The 11,966-nt window shown below is 46.8% G+C and overlaps 1 protein-coding gene across 2 annotated transcripts; it reads right to left on the minus strand.

The window, feature by feature from the left end:
* Positions 1-2,888: 2,888 nt before the first annotated feature.
* LOC308358089 (binder of sperm protein homolog 2-like) lies at positions 2,889-11,120 on the minus strand. Of its 2 annotated transcripts, XM_080828102.1 has the most exons (5): positions 11,021-11,120; positions 7,612-7,644; positions 5,285-5,425; positions 4,897-5,044; positions 2,889-3,001 (listed from the first exon to the last, which is right to left on the minus strand). In XM_080828102.1, exons 1-5 carry the CDS (start codon positions 11,076-11,078, stop codon positions 2,995-2,997), a joined length of 387 nt encoding a protein of 128 aa, XP_080684228.1. In that variant the 5' UTR covers positions 11,079-11,120; the 3' UTR covers positions 2,889-2,994. The 2 variants fall into 2 exon arrangements, with proteins under 2 accessions (XP_080684228.1, XP_080684229.1); XM_080828103.1 differs by lacking the exon at positions 7,612-7,644 and having other exon boundaries at positions 11,021-11,085.
* Between the last annotated feature and the right edge of the window lie 846 nt (positions 11,121-11,966).

An 11,966-nucleotide genomic window follows, 5' to 3' on the forward strand; every position in this document is an offset into this window, starting at 1 on the left:
AAGGAAAAGTGAAGGGGGGGAGATCGGAGGGCGAGATGAACCATGAGAGACTGTGGACTCTGAGAAATAAACTGAGGGTTTTGAAGGGGAGGGGTGACCCCGGTGGTGGGTATTAAGGAGGGCACGGATTGCAGGGAGCACTGTACATACTCATTATACATAATGAATCATGGAACACTACATCACTCTTTTTGCTAAAATCCATCTAAAAAAAGTCAAGTGCCACAAAAAAAAAAAAAAGGTTTTTAAGGGTAGTTGTTTTTATAGTAAGCGAACACAGTATCCACCAATGATTTTGCTTGTAAAAAAATTAAAGCCCTCCCATTTTTTTTTTAGTCTTTACCTAAAATTCCTCTAGATAAGTGCCTAACAGGAAATACCTCTAAACTAGTGTAGCTTTAATATTGTTGTCACGGTAAACAATGTGCCTGGAGACACAGGTCAGATCAATGATGGGGTTCCTTCAGGGCCTCCTTTGAGGGGACAGAGAAACCTGTTGTGATGTCCTGAGGCCACCAGGGGGCACCCACACACCGCCGCCTGCGCGCCAGGACCCTGGGCTGGATGGGAGAGAGGCTCCGCATTTTTCCTGTGAGAAAAGCAGGAAAAAGACAGAGGTAACATAATATTTGCTTCCATTCCTATAATTTAAAGCCAAAAAGCTAGAAAATACTAATTTGGCAAGGATTTGGAACTGTGGCTGGTTCGAATTTAAATCGGAGCAATCTCCTTGGAAAGCAGTGGCCCGAAGTCACCAAATTGTAACGCACACACATTTTAGGATCAGGCAATCCCAGTCCTTGGTGTGTACCCGACAGAAACGTGCTCCAAGACACGTACAGACAGATACAGTCGAAGGTGCATTAAGGATTATAAACCCAAGCGAGCAACTTCCCAGATGCCCATCAGGAATAAAAAGGATAAAATAAGTTTGGGGGCATTTGCCCAATGAAATTGTGTTACATGAGCTCAAATATCAGGAGCATAATGACCACAAGTCAAGCGAGCTGGACGTAGAATGTGACATTGAACTTGTGGAGAGCATGGAACTTGCTGAGAGGCTGCCTGCTTTCCAGATGGCTTACGATTTTGCATTTCTGCTAGGGCTAGGGCTTGAAGTTTGTGCCCCTTTCAAATTCTTAATCTAGAAAACCCAGTGCCCACAATGATGGTATTAGGAGGTGGGGGCTTTTGGGAGCTGATTAGTTCAGGAGGGTGAATGGATTGATAATGAGTGGGCTCTTACAAGAGAGGTCCCAGAGAGCTAGCTCCCCCGTCTACTGCCCTGCTCAGAGACAAGCAGAAGTCTGCCCATCCCCGCCTCCCCTGTCCCCACTGGATCATGCTGGCGCCCTGATCTCAGACCTCCAGCCTCCTGCACCGTGAAAAATAAACTTCTGTTGTTCTGTTGTTTATAAGCCGCCTTGTCTTGTAACTTACAACACTCGCCCAGTGTCTCAGTATGGTTTTATTTTTTTTTATTTTTAAAAATATTTTATTTATTTGAGAGAGAGCATGAGAGAATACAAGTGGGAGGGAGGGGTACAGGGAGAAGCAGACACCCCACTGAGCAAGGAGCTTGACCTGGGGCTTGATCCCAGGACCCCCTGGATGACGACCTGAGATGAAGGTAGACACTTAACCGACTGAGCCTCCGGGCGCCCCAGAAATGATCTGTTTCTTAGTATGACTGTCAGTTACGTGAAGTGTTTAGTTTGTGAAAATTCACCTGTCTCTACACATGTCACCTATGTGCTTTATAAAATATACATATTAATGGATAAATCAAGTGTGGTATAGCCATAAAATGGAATATTACTTGGCCATAAAAAAGGTGAACTATGGATATGTGTGTGATAAAGTGGACGAGCTTCAGAAACATTCTTCTAGCTTTTGGTGCCGATAGCCCTCTCGCAAACATGGTAGACGTTCTTAAACCCGCCGGACTTTTCTGCAAGAAGTGTGACAAGCACCAACCCCACAAAGTGACACAGTACAAGAAAGGCAAAGATTCTCTTTACGCCCAGGAAAAGTAACATTATGACAGGAAGCAGAGTGGCTATGGTGGGCAGACTAAGCCGATTTTCCGGAAAAAGGCTAACTCTATAAAGGATATTGTGCTGAGGTTCGAATGTGTTGAGCCCATTCGCAGATCTAAGAGAATGCTTAGATTTTGAACTGGGAGGAGATAAAAAGAAGAGGGGCCGAGTGATCCAGTTCTAATCTTCATATTCTGTTATATTATGAAGACAATAAAACCTTGAGGTTATGTTCACTTCAAAAAAAACAAAACAAAAAAACCCCAAAAAACAAAAAACCCCACATTATTCTATGTGACAGAAGCCAGACACAAAAAGTCACGTGTTGGATGATTCCACTTATATGAAACATCCAGAATGGGTCAATCCATAGTGACAGCAGAAGAAGATGAGTGGTGGCTGGGGGCTGGAGGAGAGGCGAGAGGGACTGTCTGCTTAATGGATACATGGTTTCCTTCCGGGGTGGTGAAAATGTTTTGGATCTCGGTAGAGGTGTTGTTTGTGCAACATCTTGATGACGTTAAGTCCCACTGAATTGTTCACATTACAGTGGGTAATTCTATGTCATAAATTTTGCCTCAAAAAAAAAATTCAAAGTGTATATTATACTTCAAAAAGTCCATGAGCGGAAGCTCGAGTCTCTGAGAACTTACTTAACTTGCCAAAGATGATACAGTTAGCCATTCAGCAGGATCTGGATCTGAAGGCAAGCTCTTCCCCACAAATGTCCCCTGGTTCCCCACCCCATCACCATCAGCACTGTACTGTGTTCAGTGTTCATTGTTCAATTACCATAGAACACTGGCTGTGACTTTTTTTTTTTTCAACAAAAGGAGTCATCTACAGGTTAGAGACGCCAAATCTTTATTGTCATAATAATCAGGGAAATGACATATTCTGAGAGGCAGCTGATGAGTCCTATAACTTCTATCTCTTCAAGGACACCAAGACTCATTTAGAGACTGTGGAAGAAAAACAGAGGTTAGGATAGCATCAGTCTATTACCCTTCAAGACAGAATGATCAGTTGCCTCTCTGATGGGAGATCTGGTCTACCCAGAACTAACTAGCATGAATAAGTAGAACAGGAGAAAGACAGATGTGTTGTAAATTAGTGGCCATAGGAAGGTTTAAGACTTTCTCTCTCCCTCTGAAATTCAGTATGCCACTATTGATCATTTTAGTTTCTTGATTATTTAACACAAATCACATAGTCTCTTATTTGAACAAATTCACTAAATTGATTATTTTCAGTGGTAAGAAAGTTAAAAACAGGCAGTCCAGTAATGTTGACAGAGGATAATTTGGAATAACCCCAAATGTAACACAGACCCTCGAGATGTACATACCCTTTGACCTCGTGATTCCACTCAGTTATTCTAATAATAACTTTTAAAAAGCCAACCCTCGCACACTCACTTAAAAAGCAACGTGAAAGGTAACCATTGAAGACAAACAGGTTATACTCTCATAGAATAGTATATCTGTATTTTGAAATTTGGTGAAAGCATGAAGAAAAGGGAGGTAGGTTTATGAATTCAGGTGGAAAAATCGCCATAATGTGTATATTTAAATGAAGATCAAGTATCAAGTCACAGGACAAAAGAAACAGTATTACTCATTCATGTTTTAAAGGACCTTGAAATTGTTATCTTTGTGTAAATGCCTAGAATTAACCCAGAAGAACATGCCCTGAGCGGCTGGTTGGATTTCCCGCCATGGAAGAGAGTAGGAAACAGAGCGATGTGAGTGGGACAGGGAAGGGGTAACGTTTTACCCATATTCATGTGCTGCCTCAATGTTTAAGTGAGCAAGTGTTCAGGCATCACTTGTGTAAATCAAAATTGGAATTTAGAAAATAAAAGTCAAGGGGTGCCTGGGTGGCTCAGTCGGTGAAGCCTTCGGCTCAGGTCATGATCTCGATGGGCATATTCTCGATGTCTGTTTCCAGATCCATAAAAAGGCCATCTTGGCGGGGAGAGAGGTAATGAGTGGAAAGCTCATACCTGAGCCTATCGTAGGGGCTCATTCAATGGGAACAGCTAGTGAGTGGTCTCTGCACAAAGCCTCATTAAGATGATGGGATTTAACACTGAGTTTGGGTATAACCTCTGAGCCTTGTTTCCTCATTTCTCTGCGGGCATAAACACACGTCCCCGATCACTCCCTGAGGTCATCGTGAAGGTTGACTGAGACACTCTTGTACACTCAGTAAAAATCCTCACTGTAATTCAAGAGCACAGAGATGAGTGAGCTCTCCGTGGTCTGTCCACCAGGCTCTTCTCCTTCTCGTGTCTTCTTTTCAATGGAAACTAGCCTCATTTCTTCGTCCTCATAGGGTCAAGGACAGATCATTCAATCCAGGGGCCAGCAAGCTAGGGCCCAGAGGCCAAATTCAATGGACTGTCGGTTTTTATGACCCATGAGCTATTGGTTTTCTTATTTTTAAGTGAATTTTAGCTAAAAATGGAAGTCAAAAGGTGATTGAAACTTTGTGACCCTGAAAATGATATGAGATTCAAATTTCAGGGTCTATAAATAAAGTTTTATTGGAACAGCCATGTTCATTTGTTTTTTATTGCCTGTGGCTACTTTTGTGCTACTGGGTAGAGTTGAGTATGCGAGAGACCATAAAGCCTGCGAAGTCTAAAATACTTATGAATGGGCCCTTTACAGGAAATGTTTGCTGAGCCCCAATCTCATCCATTACTGAGTAATGTAAACCTCAACCTTCCCTTTTCATTAACCTAGAAAGTTCCCCACTTTAAGAGACCCCCCCCCCAACACAACACACACACACACACACACACACACACACACACACACACACACAGAGCCTTCTTTCCCAGCCAACTTACCCAAAAGGAGAGCATTGCTTCCATTTCCCATCTCGGTTATAATTTTTTGTCAATGAGCACCAACTCCGATTCAAAACATAGCCATTCTTGGTGCATTCATAGAAGAGTTGTTTTCTGTAGAGGAAGGGGAAGGCACACTTGGGGGGATCTGCAGAGAAAGGAAGGAGCAGAAGCGGAAGTATGAACATGGCAAGTTTTGGGATCAACCATCACTAAACTCAAAACTCATGCTTTGTCTCCCACACCCAGCTCTTTTCAAAGTGGTCAACACAAGAGTTAACAGTCATTCCGACTCGGGTTTACCCAACATCAAAATCACATGGTCGGCTCCTATCAGTCGAATCTTGGATCCCTAGCATCCAAGACAGCCCATCATAGCGATGCTCACCTTGCCCCGTGCAGTACCGCCATCTGCCTTGGAATTTCTTGTCGAGCGAACACCAGTCATAATCACTGTGGAGGGAGATGCAGCTGTAGTACGTGGAGTCGCCATACATAAATGGAAAGACACACGTACTGTTAACAAACTCTGGAAAAGAAGAAACATGCTGGTGTGGGGCAAGCTTGCAACGGTAACTGACTCTCTTAACGTCCATCCCCATGATCTGCACTACACTTGCCCACCCGCTGCCCGGGGTCCACATGAGGCTGGTCTCTCCAACTTGCCTTCCCTGTGTGTGGCACAAAATACCCATGAGCAGAGGGCCCACACTTCATCTCCTAAGCCGAAATTCTGGAGTCTTTTTCATAGTCTCCTTTCTCCCTCTCTCTCAGAAAAGTAAAACGGTTAGCATGCTAGAATTGGCTCCCGCGTAGCTCGAGAAGCTATCTACTTCTCTCTGCACTTTCATCACTACCTTAGCGTCGCCTCTTGCCTTGACTATGACAATAACTTATTTCTGGATGCTTCCAACCTATTTGTTCCGTCCATCTCCACACTGCGGAGAGAAAGTTCATTCTCAAACACCAGCCAGCCCCTGCCCCCCTATTAACCCCAAACGGCTCTTAGGATCCGAAGCAGCATTGAAATGGCTCATGATACTCTGCTCGCTCTTGGACTTGAAGCCTCACCTTGGACTTTCCTTCCTGTGTTCTCTCTGCTCACCCCTTGTTAGGTGTCCTGAGGCTGCTGCCATCTTTCTTGCCTTGGGGATTTACCGATGATTTTCTCTGCTTGGCAGGAAAACCACACACCCTTTGCCTGTTTACCCTCTTCTTAGGTTCAGCTTAGATGTGAATCTCCATGGAACCTTCTGGAACATCCAGACTGTGCTAGAGCCATTTGTATTGCATTCTCGTACAGGTTCCCATTCCTTATCATTATTTCATGCATAATGACGTGTTCAGAGTCTTTCTCATTTGTCAGAAATGACCCCATGTATCTTATCCAAAGCAAGAGCCGTGATATCAACTGATAGGGACTGGCACATGATAGAGACTTAATGAATAAATATTGGTTGACCCTTCATAAGCCTGAAGTAATTTTGACCCAGATTAATTTATTGCTATATGTTGCTTATATTTGCTATAAGTTATTTATATTTTTATTATATATATTATAATGTATATTATATATTGCTATATGTTATTTATATTTAATATTTAATAATATGTTATTGATCAACAATTATATTAGCACCTTTATTATGTTATTATTTAACCATGTTATTTGTCATTGTGAAATTTATTATTTAATATTTTAAATTATTCAACGATTTGTATACCATTAGTAATTGTTATGCTTATTATTATTTAGTTATTATTATGTAGTTACAGAATATAGCTTACTCTCTGCTAGACGCATTGGACATAGTTTGCAAGCAATAATGATATCCCCCCATCAGTCCAGTGAACTGGGTATTGTCATGAGACTCCTGCGAAGGTCAGCTTTGGTCCTCAGCATGCGATCCCTACACCCAGAGACGCTGCTGCCTGCCAGCCGCCCTGAAAACAGCTTCCTTCTGACTCCAAAGCTAAGAGGGTTGAAGGGTCCCATTTTCCAGGCTACGTTAGTTCAACCCCCAAACAAGTCATTGGTAACTAAAGCAATTACGAAACCGACCAATGTTTTCGGACTCAAATGTCCCTTTCCCTGGCTTGACTAGCCCACAAAGTGTTCCCACCTCTGCATTTCTTTCCCCAGACCCCCAATTTCACGTGTGTAGGTTAAAACTGAGTACCAGTCGTGCACAGGTGGACATGGGCCACCTCTTTCAAGAACTGAGACCCGGAGGCAACGTTAGCTAACGTGAGCAGGTAAGAGTTCCATGATTGACTTTCCATCTGAAAAAGCAGATGCAGAAGATGACATGTGGGCTTCCATTTATAAGAAACGTCCAGAAGAGACCAACCTCTAGAGACGGGAAGGAGGCTGGTGGTTGCCTGTGCCTGGGGACGGGAATTTGGAGGGGGGTGACGGCGAGTGGGTGCAAGAGGTCTTCTTGGGGCTGATGAACATGTTCTAGAACTGGACTGCGGTGATGTTTATACGCCTCTGTAAATTTACTAAAAAATCATTGAATGGCACACTTAAAATGGGTGAATTTTATCAATCTGGAATTTGGCTGTCATGACCAGGGAGGGCCTGCCTTTACAGCCAGAAGAATAACAGAAGAGCAAAATGGTGGGAAGTGCAAGGATCTCCAAGATCATGACATTGTTTCACGGGTGAGGCTCACATTTGAGACGCTAACAAATGAAGAGATGTCTCCTTACCTAGAACTGGCGGATGTAAATGGGTAATCAATTCTGAAAGTGAAAAGAAATGGATAAAATTTAGACCCAGCTCCTAAAATACTCCATTCCTAGACTAGTGACTATTAGAGGTTTTATTTTTTATATTATTATTATTATTTATTTATTTGAGAGAGACTAAGAGAATGGGGAGGGTTAGAGGGAGAAGCAGACTCCCTGCCGAGTGGGGAACCTAACTTGGGACTGGATCCTGGACTCCAGGATCATGACCTGAGCCGCTTAACCCACTGGGCCAACCAGGCGCCCGACTACTGACTATTAAAATACCTTGAAGTACATGGAGCCGGCTGCCCTTGGGTTGCAGAAACACCTAAACTGTCACATTCTAGATGACTTGGAGTATACATCTTATGGGGGCAGGCTCTTGCCGAGTGGCTCTCCAAATGAGAACCTCTCCGAGGGCTGTTTTAGGTCAACTGAGGAGATGTCTCACATCCACCCAAGAAAGCCCCTTAACTTAACTCAGGTGTGAGCTCTGACCGTCCCCAAGGTCTTTCTTGGAGTAAGTTCGAGGAAATCTAGTGTCACCTGGCTTCCACGCATTGGTTGAAATTCCACAAGTCTGAAGGTTGGAGGAAATGTTCTAGCTTTTGCCCACATGACAGCGTTTCAGGAAAACAACCTGTTTGCTCCGTGTGCCCTCGGTGGTGATTTTGTTCTGTGGTGTTTCACTTCTTGGAAAATTTTGCTCTTGTATCATCCCTGAGCCCATTGTGGGGAGTAAGGTTAGACCATAAAAGCCAGGTTAGACCTTGGTAAAGACTAGAAGAGAAATACATAGGTTCGTTGCCCAATAACATTGACTAATGTCTACTGCGCCGTTGCCATGTTCCAACTGTTCTCAGTTGACCTAAAACAGCCCTCGGAGAGGTTCTCATTTGGAGCTCTTTCTCCTCATTCCCCCGAAAGCTTACAGATGAGAAAACGGGAACAGAGAGAGTCACATGACCACCAACTGGTAGGAACCAGGTCCAAAGTCAAGAAGTCTGACTTCGGAGGCTGTGTTCTGACCATGATATTGATGCCATCTTGGAATTGTCACTTACCTGTGCAAGTGACCTGTGCAAGCAAGTAACTTACCTGTGCAGTCCGTGAACCTGACTTTGTCTCTGATACAACAATGCTCATTTGTAGGTTTGCATGAGACTCTAACTCAGGAGCTGCTGTGTGGTGCGTCTGGCACCCATGTTAGGAGATCGCAGCCCTGCTCTTCAGAAAGAAGCTAACATGTCAACGATTTTGAAGGCGTGGTTAAATAAAGAGTCACTGGGGTAGTTTTCTAGGTGTCCACCTTCGTATTTAGTGCCTTATGCCAATTATCTCCTTGACACTGGTTGCTTGCACGGCCCCTGAAAGATTGGGATTATTATTGTATATTACATTTCTCGCTTACCTATTGATAATGACCTCCATTTTGTAGATACACAAATGGAAGTGTAGAGAGGGAAATCACTGTCAAAGCCATAAAACTGAATAGGTAGGTACTCGCGCTCCAGAAACGGAGCCTTTAAAAGGATCCTGCCTCTGGGGGGCGTAGTTTCTGTCCCCGAAACCCTTCTGGGAGCCGCCACAAAGCTGAACACCGCCCCCCTCCCCGGGTGCTGGTGGTGAGTTAGGATACTTTTGGCATAAAACCATGGGTGCTGAACTTTCTGCTTTGTCTGTCGCAGTGCTCTTGGCTTGCCACAGAACCGCTAATGTTCGCCCACCTCTCATCTCTGCGGTCTGTAAGCCCCACAGCCTGCTCATTTTACACGTGAAAGAGCAGAGAGACGCTTTCACCCAAACACTGGCCACAGTCAAAAATGCGTGCGGCCGGGGTTCATGTCCACCTTGGTCTTCTGGTTCCAAGGAACGGGCTATTTCTCGCAGACGCCGGTTCCCCCAGAAAAGGTCTTGCCGTCCCCATCTACTGACGCGGCGGAACCCCACCAAATCCGTACAGATCTTCTGTCACTGTGCTTTAGGTCACTATCACACTACGCCTCCGGCCAAGCAGGACTACTTTTTACCATTTGATAAGTGGTTTTGGCCCCTCCCACCCGGTCCTCCTGGTCCGCCTCCGCCTCCAGCTAATGATGCCGACAGAGGACCACGGATACTGACTAAGGACCTACAGTGCGTCCCCCGTGTTTTGAGAAAGGGAAAAACCAAGCCGCCCGACACCCGACACCCGACACCCTGGCCCTCCACCGCTCCCTGTGCCACAGATCACCAACCACGCCTGTCCCCTGGGTGGCTGCTGCTTCTTGACCTACTGACCAAATCTTCCTCCTCGTGCTGGTCTGCCTTCCCCTCCGGGAGGGTTTGCCGACACCCAGACAGAATCCCCCGCAGCATTCAAGGGAGTCAGCCCCGGCTTCTCTGACCGAGCCCCCCAAGATCTCCCAACCAGAGTCCAAACCCTGCAGCAGGTTCCAGAGCCCTGAGCTTGGACAGCCCGGGAACCCCGCGCACGCGCAGTCTCCATGGCTCCGGAGCCGGGCGGGGCGGTGGGGGTGGGAGTGGGAACCAACGCGGACCCCTCCGGCGTGGTGCAGGCAGGGCTGTTCCGGGGTTTTAATCCTGACCCCGACGACCTGAGATAAAGATCACTTGCTCTCTACTGAATTGATCTGTTTTCTGGGGGAGGCAATGTATACGGTTCAAACGGCAACTGAGTTAGAAAAGGGAGATGGTGAAAGAGAACTTTCCAAAGCAGCACGTGATAAGTGTCCTCTTTCTCTTATTTCTGTTTTTGTTTGTTTGTTTGTTTTTGTTTTTGTTTTTTAATTGTGGTAAGAACATTGTGCAGCAGATCTACCTTCTTTTTTTTTTATTTTTTTTTTAAGATTTTTTTAAAAATTTATTTGTCAGAGAGAGAGAGAGAACACACAAGCAGGCAGAGAGGCAGGCAGAGGCAGCGAGAGAAGCAGGCTCCCTGCCGAGCAAGGAACCCGATGCGGGACTCGATCCCAGGACACTGGGATCATGACCTGAGCCGAAGGCAGCGGCTTAACCAACTGAGCCACCCAGGCGTCCCCAGATCTACCTTCTTAACACAGGTTTAAGTCCGCATTACAGTCCTGCCGACAGCGGGCGGACGGTCCTCAGCCTCCTCCCACCGAACAGCAGCTCCCTGGCTCCCTTCTCCCCGGCCTTGGCGTGCACCCCTCTGCACGGTGTTTCTGGGAGTCTGACTGTCTCAGACACTGGATACAAGCGGAGCCCCCACACCCTTTATTTTGCACCCGCTGTTATGCTGTAGGTCAAAGACCCCAGGGACAGGCGGTGGAATCCGTTTCCTGCCCCGCTCACCTGCTCACCGCAACCGTTGCATCCCAGGGGGCCTCCCCTTCCTGCCGTGACCCCTGCTCCCTCCTTCACCCACCTGCTTTCAGCCCACCCACACAGACAGCCAGGGATAGCCAGCTCACTGGACTGCTCATCACCTCCGGGCACCTGCAGACGGCCTGCCCGCAGCCAGTGTTGCCTCTGGTTTATACTCTGGGCCGACGTCTGCCCCTCCCACGGGAGCTGCTCTCCCGGCACGTGGCACCCGGACTGACTCTACAGCAGGCTCTCGGCGCCCTAACTCGGGGTGGGGGGGGTGCATAGAAGAATCAGCAACATCCCCCTGAGAATGCGCTCTAGCACGTGCAGAGAGTGGGCTCCCTGCACCGGCTCCAGCCCCCTCACCTGCACCCGAGTCAGAAATCCAACCCCCCCCCCAGCCCCCCGGTGCCACAATGCTTAAGTTTGGGAACCCCGGCTCTGGCTCCGTAGCTTGCTTGATCTTTCCATAACCATTTCGTACCATTTATTCCCTAACTACTGTTTTTTAAAAAGATTTTATTTTTCTGTTTATTTTGGAAAGAGAGAGAGAGCAAGCGAGTGAGGGCACAGGAGTGGAAGGGAGGAGCAGAGGGACAGAGAGAATCTCAGACCAACTCAGCACTGAGCCCGAGCCCGAGACTGGAGCCTAGCCCAGGCATCGATCTCATGACCCTGAGATCTTGACCTGAGCGGAAAACAAGAGTCGGAAGCTTTAATGACTGAACCACCCAGGGGCCCCGCCTAAAGGACAGATGCTCACCCCAGTTCCCACGTGTGGGCGTGGCCCGCGTTAGACCGCCCCTCCCAGCCACCCCCTCCGGAGGGATCTGGGGAGAGCGGAAGAGGCCCGCACACTTTGCAAGAGAGGCGAGGGATGCAAAGGTGAGTACCGGTAAAGGGGGCGGGGGTGTCCTGGGGGACCCCCAGGGCAATCCAAGATGAGGAACAAGACAAGCATCACCACGGCCGACCGTGGGGAAGGGAGGGCACTCACCTCACCC

The sequence above is a fragment of the Martes martes genome (genome assembly GCF_963455335.1).
Source record: "Martes martes genome assembly, chromosome: 17".
NCBI lineage: Eukaryota > Metazoa > Chordata > Mammalia > Carnivora > Mustelidae > Martes > Martes martes.

Bases quoted from the DNA above. Each gene is read 5' to 3' on its own strand.
- LOC308358089 (XM_080828102.1), bottom strand. From the start codon at position 11,078: ATGAGCAGTCCAGTGAGCTGGCTATCCCTGGCTGTCTGTGTGGGTGGG. The intron at 5,426-7,611 runs GTAAGGAGACAT...CTTCTTTTCCAG, and splicing joins TTTACATCCGCCAGTTCTAG to AGTTTGTTAACAGTACGTGT. The intron at 5,045-5,284 runs GTGAGCATCGCT...CTTTCTCTGCAG, and splicing joins GCGGTACTGCACGGGGCAAG to ATCCCCCCAAGTGTGCCTTC.